Source organism: Prionailurus bengalensis, chromosome A1 (assembly GCF_016509475.1).
Source record: "Prionailurus bengalensis isolate Pbe53 chromosome A1, Fcat_Pben_1.1_paternal_pri, whole genome shotgun sequence".
Classification (NCBI taxonomy): domain Eukaryota; kingdom Metazoa; phylum Chordata; class Mammalia; order Carnivora; family Felidae; genus Prionailurus; species Prionailurus bengalensis.
In genome coordinates, this window is record NC_057343.1 from 91024125 (window position 1) to 91050025 (window position 25901).

Here is a 25901-nt window from a genome sequence, read left to right on the forward strand (position 1 = left end):
ATGGGCATAGCCCCCACCCCCGTACTGGACTGTAGGGACCCACACTCCTTCACTCTCCAGGTCTGCAGTTCTGGAGGAGGGGCTCAAGTTCCCCTTGACTAGAGAGTTCCAGTAAGAGAAGGAAGGTTACAGCCCTCACTCCTGCATTTTACATGCATCCCCTATTCCAGTCTCCATGCTCAATTTCTATCCGTTTTCTGGATGGAAATTTTCCTTTAAGGATTCATTTCTCCCCAGCATTGAGGGTAGGGTACGTGAGCCACGTTTGGCCAAACAGAGCATTGTAGCCCCCTGGGTCAGGGCTGGGCATGGAACCCAAGCTCAGTGCTGACCCTGAGCAGGAGATGAAGGCCTGATCTCAGCATCTGGGCTTCTAGGTCCCACCAGGCCTGATGCTGGATCACAAAATGGCTTAAACCAGTTGATTTGGATCTCTGTCAGTTGTAAACAAGAGTCCTAAACCATCACACCTTATGCCTGCCCCAGGGTTCCCAACGGCAATAACACTCACCTCAATGCAGGCCAGCAACCTGGGGGTCAGCTGTCACCACACCAATGCCCTCAAACGACCCGTAGTTCCTGTCAGTTGTGTGTCCCGATAATAACAGTAAAAATATCCACATAGTACTTCTCTTATGCCAGGAAGCATTCTAAATATTTTATATATATTAACTCACCTGCTCCCTTGAGGTACCTCATGTGATCAGTTCTGGCCAAGGATGTGAGAGAAGAGCCATGTATCATTTACAGGCCGGAGCATTTATTTATTTGCCAATGCCAGAGCTTCTAGAGCTCTCTCCCAGTCATGAAAACCTATAACGTTCAGGTGGTTACCCCTGAAGCCTGGGCAGGAACTACCATGAGCCAAGTTCCCAGAGGACCTTTGATAGATATATAGTTTTGAGAAATATACCTTCATTAAAGCATTAAAATTTGGGGTGATTAAGCCTATCCTATTATCCCATTTTACACCCCAGGGAAATAGGCACAGAAAAGGTTAAGTAACTTGCCCAAAGTCACACAGCTTGTGATGGGGTTTTGGAGTGGTTGGGGTTCAGAGCTGACGGTGCAGAAAGAATTCTTGAAGGCATCTTTGGTGAAAAAAAGGTGATTTTATTAAAGCACAGGGACAGGACCCATGGGCAGAAAGAGCTGGGGTTGTGCAGAGTGACTGGTACTATGGAGTTGGGGGAGGTAAAGTCAAGAGGAAGTTTCTTTTTTCTTTTTTAGGTTTATTTTTGAGAGAGAGAGAAAGAGAGAGAACATGAGTGGGGGAGAAGCAGAGAGAGAGGGAGACAGAATCTGAAGCAGGCTCCAGACTCCGAGCTGTCAGCACAGAGCCCAACGCAGGGCTCGAACCCACAAACCATAAGATCACGACCTGAGCCGAAGTCAGACACTTAACCAACTAACCCACCCAGGTGCCCTAAGAGGAAGTTTCTTTTTTTTTTTTTTTTTTTAAATGTTTATTTATTTTTGGGACAGAGAGAGACAGAGCATGAATGGGGGAGGGGCAGAGAGAGAGGGAGACACAGAATCGGAAACAGGCTCCAGGCTCTGAGCCATCAGCCCAGAGCCTGACGCGGGGCTCGAACTCACGGACCGCGAGATCGTGACCTGGCTGAAGTCGGACGCTTAACCTACTGCGCCACCCAGGCGCCCCAAGAGGAAGTTTCTTAAAGGGATTTCCATATGCTAAAGAAGACTCACAGATTACTGGAGGCCTAGCTATTGACAAGCTAAAGCTGTTTTATCCTCTAGCAAAGCATTATCATTAAGACAGTACAGAGCTCTGGGGCGCTTGGGTGGCTCAGTCGGTTGGGCGGGCGTCTGACTTCCGGGTCAGGTCATGATCTCACTGTTTGTGAGTTCTGAGTTCGAGCCCCTCGTGGGGCTCTGTGCTGACAGCTCAGAGCCTGGATCCTGCTTCAGATTCTGTGTCTCCCTCTCTCTCTGCCCCTACCCTGCTCAAGCTCTGTCTCTGTCTCTCTCAAAAATAGACAAACATTAAAAAAAAAAAAAAAGACAGTAGGGAGTTCCTAGAGATTAGGCTATTGATAAGATTGCCCTTTTCTGGTAATATTACTAAGATGTTTGTAAATGATGGAGACTATCACTTTAACCATTTGTTTTCTGTCCTTCCCTTTATTCTTGGGCAGCCAGGAGCTCCTGAGGATTATCACACATATTCCACAGGGGCCAGGGCGGGGGGCGGGGGGGTGGCGGGCGTGCTCTAGCTTGTGCTTGACCCCCCAGCTTGCCTTATGGTCCCTAATCAAGCTGTGTGTCACACAGTGGTACAGCCAGGATTATGAACCTGGTCAGGCTGTGTCTCTAGTCCGTGCTCTTGACCTCAATGATATATAATTTCCTAAAGGTTATTCTGACCTATCTACTTCTCTTCATCTCCAACTCTCTGCCCGTCCTTCCAGACCATCCCTCCCCCAGATGGTGACGTCTAAGCAGAATGGAAAACTCCTCTACCCTTTGAGGTTCAGTAACTAGGGCCTGTGAATTAAACTGACAAAAAGAAATTTAAAAAAAATAATAAACTGACAAGAAACAGATTAGCAAGAAAAAAGATTTTTCTTAGAGTACTAGGCAGTTAGAATTTGGGGGCTTATATACTAATTTAATACGGGAAGCAGAGAGGAGAATGTACTTACAAGGAAAACAAATGACTTTTAGGAAAGATAAATGGGTCCTCAAGGAGAATAGATGAGAGGTATTTTTTTTTTTAAACGTTTATTTATTATTGACAGAGAGAGATAGAGCATGAGCATGGGAGGGACCAAGAGACAGGGAGACACAGAATCCGAAGCAGGCTCCAGGCTCCGAGCTGTCAGCACAGAGCCCGACGTGGGGCTCGAACTCACAAACCAAGAGATCACGACCTGAGCCGAAGTCGGATGCCTAACCCACTAAGCCACTCAGGCACCCCTAGATGAGAGGTATTGATGATGGTTTTGAGACAATGGGTTTATCAGGTGATAAAAGCCAATCTCTCCCCGGGTGCTCCCAGGGAGGGGATTTAGGACAATTGAGATATATTAGGAGGCCTTGCTGTTAGGCAGATAAAGGAGTTCAAGGGAAAGCATATTTTCAAATGCTTTCAGCTCAAAATAATTTTCATGCCACAGTGGTGTATTCTGGAGTCCTTCACTTACAACAGCTCCTGGCTCATCTCCCTGCTTTCTTTCTTACTCTCTCCAGTCCTTTCTCTCTGCCTGTGGTAGGTGATCAGTTCAAAATGTAGAGACCTTTGTATATGCTGACCCACCTGGCCATCTTTGCTGAGGCAACTCCTCCTCCTCCCCTGGGTCATACTGCTAACTCCATTTTCCCAGGAAGGCCCACTGTGTTTGGACAAGCTAATTGCCCCTATTGTAAGCTTTCGGAGCCCCATGGACTTTACCTTTCCAGCAGTGGGTGAAGTGGCCAGGGACAGGGCAGGGCAGGGACCAGGTAGATGTCAACGCACATGTGTCTGTGTTGCTAGTGACTCAAGCATGTCTAGCACATGGTGGGCACTCAGAACATTTGTTACGAATGGATATGGAAATGAGGCATCCAAGGAAAGAAGGGCCAGCTGAGGGGTGAGGTGAGGCTTACGCCAGGACTTCCAAACTCTCCTGTGTGGAGAGACCTTTAACATCTGGAGAAGGCAAAGGATCTCTTAGAACCATGTTTTGAAATCCTTAAAATAAAGTATGTTGTGATGAGGGACCATAAGGCAAGCTGAGGGCCAAGCACAAGCTAGCACAGCCCAGATGGGACATATGTGATATTCCTCAGGCACTCTTGGCTTCCCAAAAACAAAGGAAAGGACTGAAAACAAATAGTTAAACTGATAAGAGTCTCCATCAGTTTACAAACATCTTAGTAATATTACCAGAAAAGGGCAATCTTATCAATAGCCTAATCTCCAGGAACTCCCTACCATCTTAATGTTAATGCTCTGTTAGAGGGAAAAACAGCCTGAGTTTGATAATTACTAGGGCTCCAGTAATCTATAAATCCTCTTTAGCATATGAAAATCATTTTAAGAAATTTTCTCTTGACTTTACCTCCCCCAACTCCACAGTATATAAGCAGTCATTCTCCACAACCCCAGTGCAGCTCTTCCTGCCCACAGGTCCTGTCCCTGTGCCTTAATAAAATCACCTTTTTGTACCAGAGCCCTCTTCAAGAATTCTTTCTTGGTCCTCAGCTCTGAACCCCACTATTACTCCAAAACCCTATCATATTACATTGCAAAAGGAGTACTAATATTGAAATATAAATGCCAAAATATGAAAACACAAATTGGTGGGGCGCTTTGCTGGCTCAGTCCATAGAGCATGCAACTCTTGAGCTCAGGGTCCTGAGTTCAAGTCCCATGTTGGGCACGGAACCTACTTTAAAAACACACACACACACACACACACACACACACACACACACACACACAAATTTATGATACGGAAACACCTGTGTTTTGTTTTGTTTTTTAAGTAAGCTCTATGCCCAGTGTGGGGCTTGAACTCAGGACCCTGAGCTCAAGAGTCACATGCTCTATGGACTGAGCCAGGCACCCCACCTGTGATTCTTTATTAACTCATTAGAGTATAAGATACAGAGGCAGGATTAATAAATACCAGAAACACCAAGTAGTGGTGTGTGACCACTATTTGGAGGTGTCTGCAATGCCTGTAATATGAAAATCCCTGTGATTTCTGTGTGACAGTCACAAGTACTGCTAATCCTGCTGACTCTGCATCCTCCATTCATAATTGAAGGAAATGCCAAGTTTCAGTTACTGATTAGTGAAAATAAAGATGGATTTTTTTTTTCCTTTCTCATCTTAACTCTTAGACCTCCCCAAATCTGGGAGCCTGGACCACAGGTTAAGAAGCCCAGTAAAGGAGGCGCCTGGGTGGCTCAGTCGGTTAAGGATCTGACTTTGGCTGGGATCGTGGTCTCATGGCTCATTTTGTGAGGTCAAGCACCACATCAGCACGGAGCCCGCTTGGGATCCTCTGTCTCCCTCTCTCTCTCTGCCCCTCCGCAGCTCATTCGTGGTGTCTCTCTCTCTCTCTCTCTCTCTCTCTCTAAAAAATATAAACATTAAAAGAAAAAGAAGCAGCAGCAGCCCGGTAAAGAAGGAAGGACCAGCCACCTCCAAGGGCTGTCCCAGAAAATCTCCAGGAAGGCAAAGTGGGCTGAGGGCATTTTCACTCTGTAGGAAGCAAGAACAAAGGAAGAAGGGCCCACAGCCTGGGGTCTGGGGAGAAAGCAGGACTTTTCTGTGCCCATCTGGCTCCATCCTCCCTCCTGGGTGGAGATCAGTTACTGTCCCCAGGCACAGGGGCTGAACCCTTGGGTGAGGCGATGCTGCTCCCTAGCCCTGGAGGTGCCTGGAGGGAGTCTGGCTGCAGGTGGTCCCTGAAGCACTAATCACTGCAAGGGCACAGAGAGCAGTGGACAACCCAGGGAAGTCCAGCAACTGCTGCCCCTGTTTCAAAGGACAAAGTTGGGAGTGCAGAAGCCACAGTGGGGGGCAGGCTAAAGTCCTCCCTGAACTGGGACAGCAGGATCAGGCCCCTCTCCCCAACAACAGTGGGCAGAATGAATGAACAAATGAATGCAGGGACTAATGAATTATGGAACAGTAGACCGGGGCGCCTGGGTGGCTCAGTCCGTTAAGTGTTGGACTTTGGCTCAGATCACAATCTCACGGTTTGTGAGTTTGAGCTCAGCGTTGGGCTCTCTGCTGACAACACAGAGCCTGCTTTGGACCCTCGGTCTCCCTCTCTGACCCTCCCCTGCTGGTTCATTCTCTCTCTCTAAAAAAAAAAAAAAAAAAAAAAAAAAAAAAAATATATATATATATATATATATATATATATATATATATATATAAAAACAGTGGGCCTTCCCTGTGATGTCACTTCTGCAGGCCTCCGTTTATGTTGCCCCCTTAGGTTTCTGCCCTCTTTCCCTTGGGATGTCCTTTCTCTCCCAGCTTTCCTTTGGGATGTCCTTTCTCTCCCTCACACCCAGCTTTCCTTTGGGATGTCCTTTCTCTCCCTCAATGTAAATCCTAGCAGGACATTCGGGCGTGGTGGTGGGTGTGTGTCCCTGAGTGAGGGTGTGGCCCAGAGGACCCCCACCTCCACCCCCCGCCCCTGCCCCCCGGGATTCTGTTGGAGGCACAGAAAGGCAGCTTGGCTGGGGGTTCTGGAAAGCCTGCCCTCAGTTTCCACAGCCTGGACTCCTATGGCTGCCCAACCCAGCCATCTGTTTGGGTGTGGTTCCTGCAGCCTATACCCCCTACCCCCCCCTCCCAATCCAGACCTCACACTTCCCAAAGTCAATCACCACCCTTCAGGACCATGGTGGCCCTAGGTAATCCTGTTTCTGACAGAGTCCCTGCAATTCCCAGGATCCTGCCCCCATCCCAGGGCCTCCCTAATTCCTGTTCCTCCTCCCCAAAGCCGGAGTGTGGGTGGAAGGGGACTCAGATGAGCTTCCCAAACTTTAGTCACAGATGAGCCCTCTCCTTAATTTTTACTGGTTTAAGAATTTTCCTTAAATCAACTCCTTTTAAACCTAAAGACACATTTAAGGGTGCGTGGGTAGCTTAGTCGGCTAAACATGGGGCTTCAGCTCAGGTCATGATCTCATGGTTTGTGGGTTCAAGCCCTGCGATAGGCTCTGTGCTGACGGCTCAGAGCCTGGAGCCTGCTTCAAATTCTGTGTCTCCCTCTCTCTCTCTCTCTCTCTCTCTCTCTGTCCCTTCCCCTCCCCCTGCTTATGCTCTGTCTCTCTCTGTCTCAAAAATAAACATTAAAAAAAAAAAAAAAAAACTAAAGACACATTTAGAACAAGGTAAAACCCTTTGTATCACCGTCCAAATGAAAAACCATTATTCCCTGCCACAAACAGAAGATGCCACAGGAACACAAAACCAGACCATTTCCTCCAGAAGATTCCAACAAGGCCTGGTGTCAGTTCATAAAGTTCATTACAAGCAGAGAGAGCAGTACCAACCTGTCAGCGTTGGAATCAGGTCCCAGGATGAAGTCCCACCTCAGCTACTGGCCCTGCCTCACCTGCTCCTGGCATAAATACCTCTACAGAGGCTAGTGCCCAGACCCTACAATGCTCCCAGGAGCGCGTCCTGCCCCAGGTGTGGACCTGGGCTGGAAGAGAAAGAGAAATCCCCCAGTGACTTCCAGTCTGAAACCTGTCCCCTGCCAAAGCCTCTCCCATGGGGCGGGGCTCGCAGGCAATGCTGGAAACCAGGATTCTTAGGAATTGGACAAGGGTGCTCCCCAGATGTCTGCCCTGAACCTCAGTTGGACAAATCCCTTTATTGTTTGTACCCTCGCTGGTTTCACGGAGGGTGGGGAGGGGGTAGGAGGGAGGGGCGAGGCAAAGAATTCAGGTGTAAGCGCTGGACCATTAGGGGCCTCGGACAGTATCCCCCTACTGTTCCACCTGCCTCCCGCCCACCTGGGAAGCCAGGCCCGCTCTGGACTGGTCACTGGGCCCAACACCCAAGTAACAGTGGCTCTTCCGCTCCTGAAAAACGCCCATTGTGCACTCTCTGCGGAGCAGGAGCGCCTCTCTGGCCCCCAGCACGCCTTTATCCGGCTGACTACAGAAAGGTCCTGGAAGGCGAAGCGCCCGTGGGCGTCGGTGCAGGCAGCGGCCACTCAGGCCAGTCTCCCACCTCGAGGCAACACCAGCTCCAGCCGCATCTTTCCCCCTCCCACCGCTTAGACCTGGGGGCGGGGCCTGAGGGTCCCCCGAATAAATGGGAGCGGGGTCGGATCTGAGGTGGGGAGGGTTCATAATGGAAAGATTACGAAGCAGGGGTCCCGGGCCCCCGGCGCGCCTCCACCACCGCCGCCCACCCGCACTGCCGAAGGCCCCAGCCTCGACCTACCCGTGGCGGCCCGAGGCCTGGGACGCGCAAGCCCACGCGGGGGCCACTGTCTCGAGCCGCACGGGCGGGATCCCGGGCGCTAATACCCCACCCCGCCCCCTCGTGGTGCTGGTGGCGGCAGCGGGTGATGCGGCCCCTTTAAATCCGGGCCGCCCCGCCCTGCGCTGCCGACTCCGCGGCGGCCCTGGATCCAGGCCGGGCCGCGGCTCTCGCCGCCCAGCCTAGCCTAGTCCAGCCCGGCCCGGCCCAGCTGCCCAGCCGAAGCCTCCCGCGCCGCCAGCCCCGCGCCCCGGAGAAGCCGTCAGCTCGGCGCCCGGCCGGGTCCCCAGCGCCGCCCGCCCGCATCCCCGCCCGGCCCCGGGCCCCCAGCCCCTCCCCGCCCCGGGGCCGGGGCCCCCGCCGCCTCCCGGCCCCCGCGCCCCGGCCCCGGTTTCCCGGGCCATGCGGCCTCGGCCCCGCCGGCGCCCGCCGCGCACCCGAGGAGATGAGGCTCCGCAATGGCACCTTCCTGACGCTGCTGCTCTTCTGCCTGTGCGCCTTCCTCTCGCTCTCCTGGTACGCGGCGCTCAGCGGCCAGAAAGGTGAGCCCCCTCCCCCGCCGGGCCCCGCGCCGCGTCCCACACCTGGGCTCACCTGGGTGCTGGCCGCCGGAGCAGGGTCCGGCCAGTGGCCGCGGGAGGCGGCCGGAAGCCGACGCAGGCGCCCCTTCCCCGCCCGGGCGGCGCGGGAGGACGCCCCTCCCATCCTCGCCCCCACTTGTTTGCTGCCGGAATAGCGAAATTCTCCTCCGGCCTGGGCTGGGCCGCCGGGCCGAGCGGTCAGCAGATGCGCGGTGCGGCGCCCAGGACCCCAGACCTCTCTCCGGGAGTACAGTTACGCCGCTGCTAGGGCTGGTCGCTCCCACGGGCGAGCCGGGGACCTTGGAGTTTCTAGAGAGGGACAGGAACACAAGGTCAAGCGATGGCTGTGGCCGGGTGGTCCCCAAGGTACCCCCTCCAGGCACCTGGGCGGGAGCAGGTACGGTGTTCCTGAGACAGGTGTAAGGGGGCAGCCAGAAATGCAGGCGGCACCCTCCACCCCACACCACCTCTCCACCCCATCCCACTGTGGGGACTGCTCCCTGGGGCCTCCACAGCCCTTCTCCATGACATCTGGCCCCAGGATTCTTCTGCAGGAACCTGGGTGCTGGAGAAGCCTTCCTGTGGCTGCCTGGCCTGTGGACAGCCTCATGAGTAGCCAGCCCAGCCCCGGTTACCTGTGAACTTATTTTGTGTGGTCTCATCCAACTTCCACCCCCCACCTGAAGTTTGGGCAGGCTGGCCAATCTATCACTGTGGCCCTCTGAGCTAGGTCAGCACACCTGGGGATGGGGGTAGGGAGAGGCCACAGTACTGGCTGGAGTTGCTTGGTGTTGGCTGAGTTGGCTGGGGCTGAGTGGGGCCTTGGTGAAGGGCTGAGGAGGCCCTCACAGGCCTTGTCCACTGGGCCTGCAGCATGGGAGCCTCCGGGAAAAGCTGCTTCCTTCCTGCCTCCTGGCCTTCCTGCGGGAGGTCTAAGCAGGATCAGGTTGAGGCCAGCTGACCCTCTGCCACCCTCTTACCTCCCGCTTCCCTATTCCCCAACCCTGTGCTAAATGAAACTGGAGGAGGAGGACTGAGGGAGTATCTGGAACCTTCCTGACCCTCCAAGCCACAACGGCCCCCACCTGTCTCCTGCCTGACCAGCCCAGTCTACTGCAATTTGCCAGCCTGTTTGGGTTTGAGGGCTTAGGGCTCCAGAGGCCCTGAAGGGAGATCCTTAGGGCTTGGCACAGATCAGGCATGGCTAGGGCAGAGTTCTCTGTAGATAGGTGTGTCACCAGGGGGATGGCATTTTGGACCTTTGGAAGAGTAGCCACATAAGCAGACTGGCATGGAGGCCAGGGTGGGGCCATATCTAATGTGCTGGGGCACATCTGTCTGGTCGTGGGTGGGTTGATGAGACAGGGTGCCAGGTCCTGTCCTCAGCCAGGCTGCAGTTCCTGTGTGCTCTTGCAACAGCCACATGCCCTCAGCTTGGTGTCAGGAGCTCCAGGGCAAGGCCCCCAACTCAACCTGTTCTCTGGGAGCCTAGCTGGCGATGAATCTCCAGAGACAGAAGAGTGAGGGGAGACACCAGTGTTTCCATCTAGGCCCACCCTCTCTGAGAGGGGTATCCGGGAGGCTGGCAACCAAGCAAAAGAAGTGCTGGGCTCAGTTGCAGGAGTGCTCTTAGAAGCCCAAAAGCCTGTGAGGTGGGGCGAGGTGTGTGACCTGGGATTTCCTATCAAGAGCTATCACTGTTTTAAGGGGCCCAGTGGAGCAAGCCAGGGCTTTGGAAGCGTCAAGAAAAGCCTGGATCCGGGCTCTTATGCAAACCCTTCTCATTCTTACATGTAGACAACTGTGTTAAGCCTGTGCGTGGGGGAGCCAGACCAAGCCAGTCTGAGGCCAGACTTGACCCCAGCTTCCAGTTTGCAGTGAGTGAGGGGTTTAGGATAGGGCTGGCACAGGCACCAGTACATACGGGAAAGGCAGAGAAACCCGGATAGGGAAGAAAGGTGGGCTGGGAGCCAGAGAAAGGAGGCAGCAGGAGCTTCCTGGAAGCTCAGGGCCAAGTGCCAGGAAGGACACCTAGGTCTTGGCAAGCTGGACCCTGGATACAAGTTTAGGGCCCACTGTCCTAAACAGCCTTGACCACATTTGTGCCATGGCTCCACTAGCACTCAAATTGCAGCCCTCAGCCAAGCCCATCACCAGGGAGAACAGCAGACCCTGCGGGGCCCATCCTGTACCCTCCCTAGCATCCCCAGCCGCCTCAACCTCAACAACCACAGACACCCTCCTTGACCTCCTGGGAGGGGTGGGTGCAAGGCCTGGAGAGGACAGGAACACCTGCCCCCACCTGCAGGTTCACAGCAGACCTTCCCTGGGCCTGCCACCTGCCTGTGCCCCTCTGTGCTTGTTTCCCCTTCCCTAAGTACTTGGCAAGGGTCTGTGCCCAGCTTGGCTCTTCAATCTGTTTTTTCAATCAAGAGAGAAGAGGGTGGGGGGAGACTGGTCTCCAAGGTCAAGTGTCCTGATTACTCCACCTTCAGGTGGGGGGAGGGGTGGGAAAGGCGCCACTAGGGCGGCCACAGCTGCAGTTCTTCCCTATGGCCAGCTGTGCCAGGGACCAGGCCCTCCACCCCTCCTCCGTGGGCCAGGAAGGTGTGGAAGGAAGGAGAAGCCAAAGTGCCCTCAGCCTTAGCTCCCAGGAACTTCTGTCCCACACCTCAGGGGCGAGGGGCTCCCCAGGCCTTTGCCCCTCCCATCACTGGAGCTGCCCACCCCCCACACCCATTCAACACTTCAATCCAGCTACCTAGCCCAAAAAGGTTGCAGGGGGGTGGGGAGGGGTTGCTAGGATGGTCTGGCAGAGCCCTGGCACGTCCGGCTCAGCCTATGGGGAGGTAGGCACCCAGCTTGAGTCTGGCTTTGACGGGCAAGGACAGAATTGCCCCAGAGCCAGGGAAGTCAAGGACAGTGGTCAGTCTGGGGACCTTGCAGGCAGGACAGGAGCAGGGGCAGGCTGCTGAGGGACAGGGCCTGCGGTGTTGAGGGAAATGACAAAGGGTTGGTGTGGGCAGGAGCCAGGGCCTGTCACCTGCTGGTAAGCAGAGGAAGCTCAGGACCTGGGTGGAGGGAGGCCCCTAGGAAGGGAGGCCATGGTGGGGAGCAGGCTGGGCCCAGTCCTCGGTGGCCAGGGGACTCAGGTGGCCACTGCTGCTCACCTGGCTTGTCTGCCCCTGCCAGGTTAAGGTTGAACTGAACTCAGCCTACGGAACAGAGAAGGCCTGGGAGGGACAGCAGTCAGAGAGGAGTGAGGCCTCCAACCTCCCCACATGTCACAGAGCAGGCAGCTCCAGAACTCCCTCCTGGGGGCCTTGGCACTTCCAGTCCCCCTTTCCTGTCCTGTCGAGCATCTGCCCCAGAGGAGGACACTCCTGGCGCCTGGTGCCACCCAACCCTAGGCTGGCTGGGTGGGTGTTTGTTGGGGGTGGCTGGCTCCCGTTCAAGGGGTCAGGTTTCCAGGGTAACCCAGCCACTGAACCCAGCGCAGAGCCTCACAGATCTTGTAACCTGACTCCCCTCCCTCCCCCTCCAGGGATGTCCCTGTGGGGCGAGCTAATGAGTGCAGAGTGCCTTAGGGAGGGTCTGTTTGGCTCAAACCCCCACCCCACCCCCACAGCTTCCTCTCCCCCTAGGATTTACCACTTAGACCTCTGCCCTGTGCAGTTTAAGGGGGTGTGTCCTGAGATGACAGAACTTTGCCTTGGTCCTGACCTTTGGTGCCCATAGCTGGGTTGGGGTGGCAGCACCATCCCAGGGCATTCTGGGGGCTATGACCCCACCAGGGATCAAGGAACAGAAGAGCTGCCTAGGGATGGGAAGGGAGTTCTGGAAGGCTTCCCGGACTTGAAAACTGAACTTTGAAACTAGGCCTTGAAGGTTACATGGGTTTTCATTTGGCCCAGAAGAGAAGAGGAGATCTCAGGCAGAAGAGATGGCACAAACAAAGGCACAGACACGAGACAAGGAAAAGGAGTTGTATGTGGTGGCAACTAAAGAGGGCAAACCCAAGATTAGAAAAGACATTGTGTGCACAGCCCTGCGGGACCTGGCTGCACCAGCCACAGGCAGGGATGTCTCATCCTTGCTCACTGGTCCCTGCCAAACCAGGGGAGCTAGGTACTTGGCACCCTGCAGAGCCCTTTCCACTGTCAGGAAGCCCCACCTCTGTGCTGCTTCGGGATGGCATGCAGACCCTTGGAGGTGGCACATGTCCAGTACAGGTCTCCAGAGAAGTGGGTCTCTGGGCATCCAGAGCTTGTTCCCTCTCTCCTGCTAACTCACTGAGTGACCCGGGACTAGTTCCTCAATTTCATTTGCTCCTCTGAGCACTGGAGACCGTGACTGCAGCAGCTACCTCTTGGGGCTGGAGTGAGACAGAGAATCCAGAGTTGGTGCTTAGTGCAGAATGGGTCCTGGGGCCCATCAGGAGGATAGAATGAGAGTCTGGAGAGGGCTATCCCCAGAGGGCCTTGGGACAGCCTATGGTCTGCTCTGTGAACACAGGTGGGGAGCAGAGGAGAGAGGCTGAGAGGAGGGAGAGGGAAAGGACAGAGAGCTGGGTCCTTGTGCTGTGGATGGGATGTTGGCATCCCATCTCCTGGAAGAAGCAGATGCTGCAAGAAGAAGCGAGAAGGGGCTTTGGGAGCCACTAGGTGAGGATTCAGTCTATTGGCCTACCTGGAAGTGATCCTGCAGCCTTTCCTCAGATGTTTCCTCAAAGGTGAAGACAAAAGGGTAGGGGGAGAGTACTGAAGAAGACCAATCCTTCCAGTGAAGACTTTGCTCCCCACGGTGTGAGTGTCATTGTGACTTCAGAGTGACCCTAATGCACACACCTCCTCCCCTCCATCCCCGGACCTGGCATGTGGCAGGCCCAAGAACAGATGTAGATGGGCTATCGCACAGATGGGCACAAAAATGTGCGTACTGGCTCACTCGAGGGGCAGTAGGTCAGTGCTTGGCTGCCCCCTGGTGACAGCGTGCGAACTACCCACAGGGGATGTGGTGGACGTGTACCAGCGGGAGTTCCTGGCGCTGCGTGACCGGCTGCACGCGGCTGAGCAGGAGAGCCTCAAGCGCTCTAAGGAGCTCAACCTGGTGCTGGACGAGATCAAGAGGGCTGTGTCGGAGAGGCAGGCGCTGAGAGAGGGGGAGGGCAATCGCACCTGGGGCCGCCTGACTGGTGAGCGCTGGAGCCACACGAGGCAGGGGAGGCGGGGCTAATCGCAGGCCGCTTGGTCTGAGCCGTCCCTTCCCGACCCACCCAGAGGATCCACGACTGAAGCCGTGGAACGTCTCGCACAAGCACGTGCTGCACCTGCCCACCGTCTTCCATCACCTGCCGCACCTGCTGGCCAAGGAAAGCAGCCTGCAACCTGCCGTGCGCGTGGGCCAGGGCCGTACTGGAGGTAGGGGCGGGTCCCGAGAGGGGCTAGAGGCGGGGATGGGAGGGGGCGGTCCCGGCATCCAGCCAGTATGCGATCTCCGCGCCCCTGCAGTGTCGGTAGTGATGGGCATCCCCAGCGTGCGGCGGGAGGTGCACTCGTACCTGACAGACACGCTGCACTCGCTCATCTCGGAGCTGAGCCCGCAGGAGAAGGAGGACTCGGTCATCGTGGTGCTGATCGCCGAGGCGAGTGGGCTGGGGTACGGGGTGGGGGTGGGGGCATTCAGAGAACACACGGCACAAAACAAGGAGAAATAAAACAGCAACATTCCGGAGGAAAAAACTTACCAGAAGTTCAACTGTCAGATTCATTCACAAATTTACGAAGGGAAAAAAAAGAAACAGGTTTTAGCGCCGCCTCGTGGAGATGCCAGTTACCTAGGCTGCCCCACCCCTGAGGCCCCAGATACAGCTTTTTGTGAGGCACTATGGTCCCCAGGCCCAAACTTATTCGGCCCTCAGGATGGGGGGCTCACTTCTGTGCATGGGGTCATCTGAAGCCTGCACGCTTCTGACCCCAAGCCATTTGGGGCCAGGCTGAAGCCAGGCTTAGGGAGGGCTCTTGGTCTCCCCACAGACTGACCCACAGTACACCTCGGTGGTGACAGAGAACATCAAAGCCTTGTGAGTACTGGCAGTCCAATAAAGCTGGTGCGGGGAGGGCTTTGCAGAGTGCTGGGCAGGCAAGTGCCTGCTTCTCATTTTAGCTGAAAGAGGGTGGGTACAGTGAGGTGGCCTAGCCCCTCTGGAGCCTGACTGCCTCTAGGATGGGTGTGGTGTTGGGCAGTGTCTGCTTGGTGGGCCTTAATAAAGGGACAGGGTCTGGCTAGCTCGGCTCTGCCCTAACTCTGGTGCCTGGACACTGCACACCCACCCGCCTTTCCTTTCCCCCAGGTTTCCCACGGAGATCCATTCTGGGCTCCTGGAGGTCATCTCCCCTTCCCCCCACTTCTACCCTGACTTCTCCCGCCTCCGAGAGTCCTTTGGGGACCCCAAGGAGAGAGTCAGGTACTAGCATTCCCCCCTCTCCCGGGCCCCAGGCACTTCCTTGCAGTGCCTCCATTTATCCATTGGAGGCCCCCCTACATGGGGTTGGGATGGGGGGTCCAACCCACCCAGTGGCCTCTGTGGTAACCACACTGGAGGTGGAGGGGTCTGAGCTCCCGAAGCCCCTACCCCACAGGTGGAGGACCAAACAGAACCTCGATTACTGCTTCCTCATGATGTATGCGCAGTCCAAAGGCATCTACTATGTGCAGGTCAGCACTGAGACCCTGCTCTGCATCCCCCTCCCCACCAGCCCTGGACCCTGGCTGGGCCCAGGTGGTGAGCCCCACCATGCCCCATGCCCATCCTGAGTCTGGATCCTCCTTCTGCCCACCACTGTGCAGCTGGAGGATGACATTGTCGCCAAGCCAAACTACCTGAGCACCATGAAGAACTTCGCCCTGCAACAGCCTTCTGAGGACTGGATGATCCTGGAGTTCTCCCAGCTGGGCTTCATTGGTGTGCCCCCCCTGCCCAACCCCATTCCATTGACCCCACCAGGGCCCCTCAGTCCAGCCTACCTCTGCCTCCTATGGCCCTGGTACCACACAGGGTCATGCTTGTGAGCTTTGCCAGGAGTGTCTGTTTTCACCCTCCCTGTGCCTCCACATGTCGGGGCTCACTACCCCTGGCTGCCCCCTTGTGCTCGTACCTGCCTGCAGCTGGTCATAGAGCTTGCTGTGGGAACCTCCTTGGTGACCCTCCCCCCCACCCCCCCCACCACAGGGATTAAGAGGAAGTAGGGCAGGGCAGAGCTGCCCACCCAGCATGCTTTTCCACCCCCAGGGAAGATGTTCAAGTCACTGGACTTGAGCCTGATTGTGGAGTTCATCCTCATGTTCTACCGTGACAAGCCCATTGACTGGCTCCTGGATCACATCCTGTGGGTGAAGGTCTGCAACCCCGAGAAGGATGCGGTGAGCGGGGGCTGCACAGAGGTGGGCGGGGGGGGCGGTGGGGTACATGGCTTCCAGCATGGAATATGTCCGTGTCCACGTGCCACCTGACATGGGGAGACAGCAGAGCCAAGCTGAGCCCTAGGGCGTCCCCCTCCCCCTGCAGAAGCACTGTGACCGGCAGAAGGCCAACCTTCGGATCCGCTTCAAGCCATCCCTCTTCCAGCATGTAGGCACTCACTCCTCACTGGCGGGCAAGATCCAGAAACTGAAGGTGGGCGGTGCTACACGCGACTGGCCGGGTACAGGCAGAGCCCAGGCCCAGGTGGGGCAAGCGGGAGGCAGGGCAAGATCAGGGCCCTCCCTAGCACCACTGTCCCTCCTTGGTGTCAGGACAAGGACTTTGGGAAGCAGGCGCTGAGGAAGGAGCATGTGAACCCACCGGCCGAGGTGAGCACAAGCCTCAAGACATACCAGCACTTCACCCTGGAGAAGGCCTACCTGCGCGAGGATTTCTTCTGGGCCTTCACACCTGCTGCAGGGGACTTCATCCGCTTCCGCTTCTTCCAGCCGCTGCGTCTTGAGCGGTCAGTACCAGTGCCCCTTGTTCTGCCTTGGGGGAGTGGCAGGGTAGCCACCAGAGTACAGGCCTCACTACAAATTTCTGGACCTGCACATGCCCCTCTGTGAGCACCCCCAGCAAATCACTTAACCTCACCATGCCTCAGTTTCCATATCTGAAAAGTGGCATTCATAGTGGCAGCTACTTGAAGTCAGGCAGTGCCCACAGGAGTTCTGTGACACTGGCGCATCACCATCATTACCCTGCACAGCCCAGTGGCTGCCCCAGGTGGTACCCAGACTCCTTCAGATGCCAGGGCCCACCCCCTACACTCCTGGCCCAGGCGTGGCCTTTGGTCTGCTAGACAGTGTGCCAGTGCAGCACCCCGCCCCTGCAGCAGCTCACAGGCCTGTCTGGCTGCAGGTTCTTCTTCCGCAGCGGGAACATTGAGCACCCAGAGGACAAGCTCTTCAACACATCCGTGGAGGTGCTGCCGTTTGATGTGAGTGTGATGGGGTGTGGATATACACTGACGCCTGCCCCTCCCACAGCCACTGGCTTCAGCCCCTTTCTTTTGCTCCCAGAACCCCCAGTCAGACAAGGAGGCCCTTCAGGAGGGCCGCTCAGCCACTCTGAGGTACCCTCGGAGCCCTGATGGCTACCTCCAGATAGGTGAGTGGAGGGGGGCAGGTGGAGGTGGGGGGAGTAGGCTAAGTTGGGGTCTGGAGGCAATCTCTCAGCGCTGCCCTCCCTCAGGCTCCTTCTACAAGGGTGTGGCAGAGGGTGAGGTGGACCCAGCCTTTGGCCCCCTGGAAGCACTGCGCCTCTCCATCCAGACAGACTCTCCAGTGTGGGTCATTCTGAGCGAGGTAAGCTAGACGGCACAGGACAGGGAGCTGGTCAAAGTAGCTAGACCAGGGCTGAACTCTGAGGCCCCAGCTGACCCCAAACCCCGTTCTTATAGATCTTCCTGAAAAAGGCCGACTAAGCGGAGGGCTTCTGAGGGTGCACTTTGGCTGGCCATGAAGCCCATGAGACCTGGGAGACCTGGGATGTTGTGGCTACTGCCCCTGGAGGGCCAGGCGTCACCGCCCCAAGCCTGAGGGGTTCTGCCCAGCGCTCCCCGCTCTGCAAGCCTGGGATCCCCAGGCCTGGGATCGCCGCTGGCCCGGAGGCCCCAGGAGCTGGTGCTGCCCCCGCCCGCCCGGCCGCGGGAGGAGGCAGGCGGCCCCCACACTGTGCCTGAGGCCGGCCTGTGCCGCCCGCCCGGAACCGTTCGCACCCCGGCCGGCTTGAGCCAGGCCGTTTTAGAAGAGCTTTTTCCTGGGCGCCCGCTGTCTCCGGCGCGAACACTGGAATGCATATACTACTTTATGTGCTGTGTTTTTTATTCTTGGATACATTTGATTTTTTCACGTAAGTCCACATATACTTCTATAAGAGCGTGACTTGTAATAAAGGGTTAATGAAGCGCGAGCCTCCCATGTGAGTGTTCCAAGCTCCCGCTGGTGGCAGGAGTCCAGGTGCCTGGCAATGCCACCCCTTCCCGCTGCCACCTCAGCCCTCCGTGCAGCTCTAAACCGCATTTCCTAGAGGGCCCAGGCCGCAGGGTCGGTAACTCCTGGGTGGAGGCGGCGCGGAATCCCGGTCCTGGCGACCCAAACCGCCTCTGCTTCCTGAGGACCATCTTCCCCCCCCCCCCCCCCCCCGTCAAAGGCGCCCCCTAGCTTCCATCATCCGTCCCAACTGCCTGCTCCAGAGGTGGCCTCTCAAGCCCAAGGCATCCCGACCTCCTGTTTCATGAGTCCCAGCCCGGCCCTGGTCCACGGTTCCGAAGCCCCCCACCCGCCGCCCCAGCTCACCTTCCCCCCCGTCTCCCGGTTGCTAACACATTTTAGGGTCTCCTGCCCACCTCGGGGCCTGTTCACTGCCTGGAAAGCTCCTCTCCACGGACGCAGCTAAAAAAACAATCACCTCTTTAGGGACGGTCTGCCCGGCCTGCAGGCCTTCCCCAGGTCTGGTCCCACAGGGCACCTGGACGTTTCCCTGAGAGCGCCCGTCACAACTACAATGACCACGTTGGTCGTCGCCCCCATGCCTCTGAGGCAGGGTGCCCTGAACATCCACACTGTGCCAGTTGACAGGGACCGAGTGCTGACCGAGGAAAGTCCCCGGTGTCAGCTGTGAAAGCCAGGGGACGGGGAAGAGGGCGGCTGGGGAACAGTGAAGGGGCAGGCCTCAGAGGAGGAGACAGGCGACTACAGCGCTGAACGCGGGGAGAAGGAGCCGTGGGGTGAGCCCCGACGGAAAGGGCGGCCGTGGGCCCGGCCGAGAGGACCCTTTTCTTCTGCAGCCCCACACCCAGGAAGCCTACCCGACCGCTGCGGCCCAGGGCTGGGCTCCACAGCCCGCAGTGCGCGATCCCCTCCGACCTAGAGAGTGAATTCGGAGCCCGGTCACCGGCACTTTAATTGAAGATTAAGGATTAAGAGAGCACCCCCTCCCTTGTCCTCCCGGAAGCTCTGGCTTTTCTCCCGTTCCGTCAACCTGGCGTCCTCCATCTCAAACCCTGGGCAGCAGCGTCCGGAACGGTCCAAGGAGCGAGGCGCGCAGCGCGGCCGGGAGAAAGTGGACTAGCAGGCCGAGCGCCGCCATCGCTACCAGCAGCCAGAGCGCGCTCGCGCTTGTGTACAGGGGAGCCAGCCTAAGGGCAGGGTTCAGCGGGGGCGGGGCGGAGCGACGGCGGCTCCGCCCACTTACCCTGCCGCCCAGCTCCACCCACCTCCGCCCAGCTTGGCCAGGACCCGTCCCCCGCCCAAAAGGGACCCACCTCCAGCCAGTCTCCCAGTTTCGTTGCCCGGATGGTCAAGACTCCTCCCACAAACCGCCTTTCCCCGGACCCACGTGACCTCCCCGAGCCCCGCCCCTGCTCTCACCTTTGCTGCGGCGAGCGCGCGTAGCCCTGAAAGTAGCGGAGACGCGCGAAAAGGTAGACCAAACCGCACAGGGCCGCCGCACCTGGGAGAGGGGCGGGCGGGGCTAGGTGAGCCAGTTGACGCGAGACCCTGTGGTTCCAGGGCGTGCACGCCCGCCCCGAGCCCAGACCTTCGTGAAAGAAGATTCCGGCGACCCAGAGCGTGGCGAGGAACAGCGGGAAGTACTCGCTGCAGTTCACTCTGAGGTGGGGGCGGGGCGGCGTGAGGGCGCGGGCGGGGGGCCTCGGACCCTGCAGCTGTCCGGGCTCGCTCCCTTCCTGCCCCAAGCCCTCCCTCCGCGCCTCACTGGGCTCGGTAGACACGCTCGAACTCGGGCGGGCCGGTGGTGAGCGGCGGCGACACGCGGAAGGCTCTGCGTGCAGAGATCACCTGCAGGGAGAAGTAGGCTGGGGGCGAGTAGGGGCGGGAGTCAGGTCTGGCTGCCCCGAGGCCCGCAACCTCCGCCAGGTTCCCACCTTTTCTCCTTTCTACACGCTGAACTTGTCATGATTCCCCTTTAAAGCCCCCATGGAAAATAAAGTCCTCCCGAGGGGACCTCGTGTCCCCTCTCTTTCTGGGCTTGTCCTGTGTCCAGGATGTTCAAGGGGAGGGCAAGGTCCCTCTTCCCCCACCCTGAGATGCGTCATAGTTACACCTGTACTAGGGAGGGGCCCTCAAGCTTAGGACTGTGCTCCTGAATCCTTTGACTTGCAAAACACAGACAAATGACCAGCTCCCGCTCTAGACATGATCTTGGCTCTGGGGGTCCCTGAATAGGGCATGCCACCAGGGCTTGAGGGCAGAGTTGTCTGCATTCTCCCTGGTGCAGGGGAGCACACACCCTGTGGTTTACAGTTCCTGGTCCCCACCAATAGAGAGGCGGATGCAGTGGGGGGTGGGGAGGGCTCCTGACCCTACTTCCGGCCAGGATCACTCAAGCCTGGGGCCCTGTGCCTCCAAACTGTGGTGTGGTCTTCTGCTTTAGCTTCTCTGCTCAGGTGCTCTGGACTCTGCCCTAAGTCTGACATACATCCTCTCCCCTACCCCCCAGTTGGTTGCTACTGAGACTCATCTAGTCCAACACCAGGCCTCCAGGGCTCTGCCTTCCCCTGCACCGCCCCCCCCCCCCATCCTGTTCCAGCATGGATGGATCTAAGTGCACAAGGGCCTTTCTCTTGGTCTCAGGGCAGGCCCCCATCACACACACAGCTCCAGTGCTGATTATCTTCAGCTATCTTCCAGCAAGTCCTGTGGTGCTGGTGCGCTTGGTATGAGGCCTTCTGAAGAAATATCCCATCCCAAGTGCACTGTGGGTGCCAAGGCTATGTGGACCATCGCAGTGTAGAAGCTAGAGGGGGGTCCCATGGCTACGTGAGGAGGGGCTAAGAACCGACCTTGCCAGTGCAGCAGGAGATCCAGTCAGCCTGTCTGGTCTGGCCCTTCCAGGGTCCCTGCCCAGGCTGAGCCTTGTCCTGGCCCATACAGTGTGGGGTAATGGTGTCCCAAGTGGTAAAAATATCTAGCCTCGGAACATGTCCTGTAGGGCCAGTCTAAAAGGCCACCATGCAATTTTGGAGGGCCAGGCAGCAGGTTCCAGCCCTGTCTAGCTCTATGCCATCCCAGCATAGAGAGAATGCCTTTGAAGGCAAAGCCGGGTCCTGCTGGGACCCCCAGAAAGAGGATAGCTGGAGAGGGCAGGGATCAGCTGGACCAGGGCCACCCCAGGCCCATGGCTGACCCACTTCTGTACCCACCACCAGATCACCCTTTCATTCTGGTGCCCCCCCATCCCAGATCCTAGAGCCTAACACACCTGCATGCCCCACCTGCTCCCTGAAAGCCCTTGCCCTCTTCCAGGGTTCTATATCCCATCCCCAGCCCACACAAGGCATGCCTACCTCAGTTGTCCCTCAGGGGCCTTTTTCCATTTCACTGTCCCCTCCCTTAGTCAGGCACCCATGTCAGCCTTGGTCCCTGCCCAGGGTTTCACAGTTCACCCTGCAAATACTCCTTCCACGGCTTTCCCTGTCCCTAACCAAGGACAGCACAAGCGTCTCAGCCCCGGGGTATCCCAGCCTTCACTGGTGCCAGAAGAGCTTGGGCACCAAGAGTCTGGGCCAGAAGCCCTGCCTCTGCCCCGCACCCACTCTGGGCCCTCCAGCACCTCCCCGGGGCCTGGAGGGCAGAAGACAGGCTGCAGGAGTTCAGGGCCCACCCACCTCCCAAACAGGAGCCAGCGCACCTTGCAGCAGGACTCCCAGGAGGGTGACAGTGGCCAGAAGAGCCACGTCGTCCTTCATGGTGCTGGCAGGTCTGTCAGCCGGGCTGGTGTGTGGAAAGGAACTGCGGAGCTTTTATCAGCCCCTTTCCGCTGGCTCAGAGGCTGGTCGGGGAGAGGAAGACTGGCTCGATCTCCCCGCCCCTACTTAGTGGAGGGGGCACGACAGAGGGGTGTGGCCATGGCCAGCAAGAGCCCAGGAGCGTGGTCAGGCTAGGCAGACAGAAACCAGGGCCAGACAAAGCCTGGGCAGGACAGAGCAGCAGGCTGGGGACAACCCGGCCCCACCACTTCCTCCCAGGCATTCTTGCCTCTTCTATGCCTAGTCCTGTGCTGACAGAGCCCAAGCTATCCACCTGGGCACACCATAGTGTTGGGTCAACCCAGTGTCCTTCAGGCCCTGTACCCTCAGCAGGTCCTAGGTGGCTCTCCAGACCTCCCCTTGTCCTGAGTCTGGTCTCAGGAAACCAGAGAATCCTGCCTGAACTAGCCCCCTCACCCCCCACACAACATGCCTACACCACTTCCTATTGATCAAGTCCTGCTTATTCTCAAATCCACCCCACCCAACCCCCCCCCCCCCCATGCACTTTCCAAGCCCTGCCCTGCCCCGGTCATCTCTCACCTGGACACAGGTCATGGGTTCCTCCAGGGTTCCCAGCCCTGACCCCACTCCCACCCATACACACCCACTTACCTATTTCCCTGATCACAGCCCAGGGCTCTTATATAACATGCAATTCTGACAGCAGGGCAGTCCGGGCACCCAAACCAATTGGGCACAGCTGAGTCCCTGCTCCCCTCGAGAAACCTGATGCCCGCCAGTCTCACAGCTCCCTGGGCTCCATGCACACAGGCCATCCTGAAGCCCACCTTGCTGGCCCGGAAGGATGGGTCAGCCCACCCAGGGTGGTTGAGCCCAGCATCTCCTGGGACTCACACCTCAGAACAGTCACCTGCTGTTTCTGCCTGCCCAGGGTCCCTCCTTCCTGAGGTTCCAACCCTTCCTATTGTCAGGTCCTGTGGTGTGGACATAGCTGCCTCCCACCCCTCCTGGGCTTGAGGGATGAACGTATGAGTCCAAACTGACTGAGCCAAGGCTAACTCAAGATGGTGAGATGCAGTTCTGGAAACTTTCTAAGGACTTTGGGAAGGGGAACTCAAAGTGAGGAGGAAGATTTCTGAGGGCCATTTATGGCTACTGGCCAACCTGAGGAAGACAGAGCTAACGCAAGGCCACGCTTTGAGGAGAAAGGTGGCCAGTGTCCTAGAGCCTCCTGGGACCACCTTGCCTGGGACCTACCCCCCCCTTCCCCCCCCCCCCCCCCACCTCCCAGCCCCTGGCCATTCAGCCTTTCCGTTTTATAACACAGCCACTTCTCCTTTTGGCTCAAGCTGGTTGGAGGTGGGTTTTGGTCAGCTGTGGCACAGTCCAGACTGATACTTGAGCACAGGCAGGAGCTGGCAAGGCCACAGGCAGGCACAGGCCATGCCGTGGGATGAACAGAGCAGCTGGGTCTTTGGGGCAACTGCCACTACTTTTAGTCTTGGGCCATTGTGATCTCCTGGCACCCTCTGCCTGGTCTCTCTGGGGGAGTCTCCATATGTCAGGGTCATGTGACCTCTGGAGCTCTATCCTTGCCACCCAGCTGGCCTCCTTCCTTGCTGTCCCCAAGCCTGGGTTCCAGCCCAAGAGCTTTGTTGCTTGCTGGGCTCCCCAAGAACCCCTTTTGCCCTCTCATGGTCTGGCCAATGCCCAACAAATGCCCCTTGCCATCATTGCCCCCAGCAAACCAGCTGCTCCCCAGGGGCCGCAGCGGGCTCCTCAGAGGCAGGGATGGGTCTCCGTGTCTGTGCCCTGCTTTGGACCAGCTTGCCAGTCACCATGGCAGGTGCTCAATGGTGGAGAAATGACTGACAGAAGCTCAGAAAGAGACTGGAGCACAAGGGAACAGATGCCAGACGTGCCCTCGAGCTCTCTCTCTGCCTGCTCAGCACTCCTGTCCTCCCTGAAAGTGGTCCTGACCACAGCCCCCTGCTCTGGCCACCCCTCTGACCCCAGCTGGGACCCCAGGAGCAGGCAGACCGTGTGTCAGCGTGTTTGACACATGTGTCCGTGGCGGTCATGGCATGTGTTTCTCAGGGCCCCTGGGCTTGCTAGCATGTTGGAGTTCATCTGGGCCTACGTGTGTGTCCGTGGGTCTCTGTGCATTTCAGGGGCTTCTCTCTGCCAGACTTTCATTTCCTCTGAGGCCTAGACATCTTCCCTTCCAAGCTGATCCCCTTCCCTGACAACAGGAAGCTGAGGCAGCTTCTGAGGAAGTCCTGGGGCAGATGTCCAGGCAGTAACTGGGGTCTCCACCCCTGGAGCTCTCCCCAGATCCTGCAGTTTCCACCTCTCTCCCTCTGCCCTTGCCCAGTCTCTCAGAGCCCTGCCTAGGCTGTGCCTGCTCTGGCTGACAGAGGTTCAGCCCGGGGCCCTCCAGGCAATGGGCCACCCACTCACCCTCCTGGGCAGCCCTTGTTAGACGCTCACCTCATGAAGGAAGTGTAAAAGCCCCTCCCTGAGCCCCTGCAGGACATTCCTCTGCCCTCCAGCCCCTACAGGGCCCCGAGGAACCTTCTAGAAGCTGAGCTCACCAAGGATCTCTGGAGAGTGATAGAGTCAGCAGAACCATTATGTTGAGAAGAAACCACAATTTCAGAACAATAGACCACCATAAGCAGTGCAGAACTCGGACACTAAACTAAATTTAAAAAGGTGGGGAGCACAGGGCTGGCTCAGTTGGAAGAGCATGTGAATCTTGATCTCGGGGTTGCAAGTTCAAGCCCCACATTGGGTATAGAGATTACTTAAATAAACTTAAAAAACAAAAAAGATGTTGAAATGATTTTACTTATCCAAAAAGTTGCAAAAATAGTACACAGTTTCCATATACCCTTCACCCATCTCACTCTAAGTTGAAAATCTGATTTAAACATAATTCAGTTATACAAACTAGGAAATTAACCTTGACACAAACCTATCAGCCATTCTACAGGTATCATTCAAATTTCCCCCAATTCTCCCACTAAAATAGGACAGAGGACTTAAAAACATTATGCTAAGTTGTGTCCCAAACACAAAAGACCACATAGCGTATGACTCTCATTATATGAAATGTCCAGAAAAAGCAGATCAGAAGAAACAGAGAACAGATCACAGGCAGCCTGGGGGTGGAGGAGCAGATATGAGGAAGATGTTCCAGAACTGGATTATGGGGATGTTTGCACAGCTCAGTAAATTTACTTAAAGTCACTGGATTGTACACTTAAATTGGGCAAATGTTGTGGTATGGAAATTGATTCTTGAACAAGACAGGGGTTAGAGGTAACAACAGTCAAAAATCAGAATTCCCCCCAAACTTAACTACTAATAGCCTACTGTAGACCAGAAGCCTTACCCATACCATAATAATTAACACATATTTTGCATTTTACATGTATTATACAGTATATTCTTACAATAAAGTAAGCTAGAGAAAATTAAGAAAATCGTGAGGGACCACCTGCCTGGCTCAGTCTGTAGAGCATGCGACCCTTGATCTCAGCGTTATAAATTTGAGCCCCACATTGGGTGTAGAGATTACTTAAAAATAAAATCTTAAAAAAAAAGAAAATCATAAGGAAGAGAAAAAACATTTACAATACTGTACTGTATTTATTGAAAAAAAAAATCCACGTATAAGTGGACCTGTGCAGTTCAAACCTGTGTTGCTCAAGGGGTCAACTGGACACCTCAGTAAAGCAGAGTGCGAGCAGGGTTGGGGAGAGGCAGAGAGAGAGAGGGAGACACAGAATCCGAAGCAGGCTCCAGGCTCTGAGATGTCAGCCTAGAACCTGAAGCAGGGCTTGAACTCACAAACCATGAGATCATGACCTGAGCCAAAGTGGGACGCTTAACTGAGCCACCCAGGTGCCCCTAAGCTTTCTGCACAAAAAAATAAAGACCTATGATGATAGCATGTCTTGCTCCTTTCAGCCCAACCTGCCCCAGCCCACACTCCACCTGCAGAAACACCTTACAGATTCATGGCTCTGATCTTGGTCCTCCTCAATCTGGTGCTATTCGGGCACTGGGGCCCCTTAGACA

The 25901-nt window shown here is 56.5% G+C and overlaps 3 protein-coding genes across 4 annotated transcripts in view; 1 reads left to right on the forward strand and 2 right to left on the reverse strand.

Moving 5' to 3' along the window:
- SQSTM1 (sequestosome 1) overlaps positions 1–8685 on the reverse strand; it is a 26459-nt gene extending 17774 nt beyond the window's left edge. The window contains exon 1 of the mRNA XM_043585413.1: positions 8567–8685. The gene's annotated coding sequence lies outside the window, so the exon portion shown is untranslated. The remainder of the gene's footprint in view (positions 1–8566) is intronic.
- On the forward strand, positions 8105–17987 carry MGAT4B (alpha-1,3-mannosyl-glycoprotein 4-beta-N-acetylglucosaminyltransferase B). 2 transcript variants are annotated; one of them, XM_043585383.1, is made up of 15 exons: positions 8105–8514; positions 13562–13747; positions 13833–13973; positions 14064–14197; positions 14589–14635; positions 14906–15019; positions 15195–15270; positions 15403–15517; positions 15845–15975; positions 16121–16228; positions 16348–16541; positions 16940–17018; positions 17101–17188; positions 17273–17385; positions 17481–17987. In XM_043585383.1, exons 1-15 carry the CDS (start codon positions 8418–8420, stop codon positions 17502–17504), a joined length of 1647 nt encoding a protein of 548 aa, XP_043441318.1. In that variant the 5' UTR covers positions 8105–8417; the 3' UTR covers positions 17505–17987. The 2 variants fall into 2 exon arrangements, with proteins under 2 accessions (XP_043441318.1, XP_043441327.1); XM_043585392.1 differs by having other exon boundaries at positions 8333–8514; positions 16121–16183.
- Positions 17988–18967: 980 nt separating this feature from the next.
- LTC4S (leukotriene C4 synthase) lies at positions 18968–22231 on the reverse strand. Its single transcript, XM_043585479.1, has 5 exons — positions 21734–22231; positions 19799–19898; positions 19622–19692; positions 19453–19534; positions 18968–19220 (listed from the first exon to the last, which is right to left on the reverse strand). The coding sequence occupies exons 1-5, from the start codon at positions 21789–21791 to the stop codon at positions 19079–19081; spliced, it is 453 nt and encodes a 150-aa protein (XP_043441414.1). The 5' UTR covers positions 21792–22231; the 3' UTR covers positions 18968–19078.
- Between the last annotated feature and the right edge of the window lie 3670 nt (positions 22232–25901).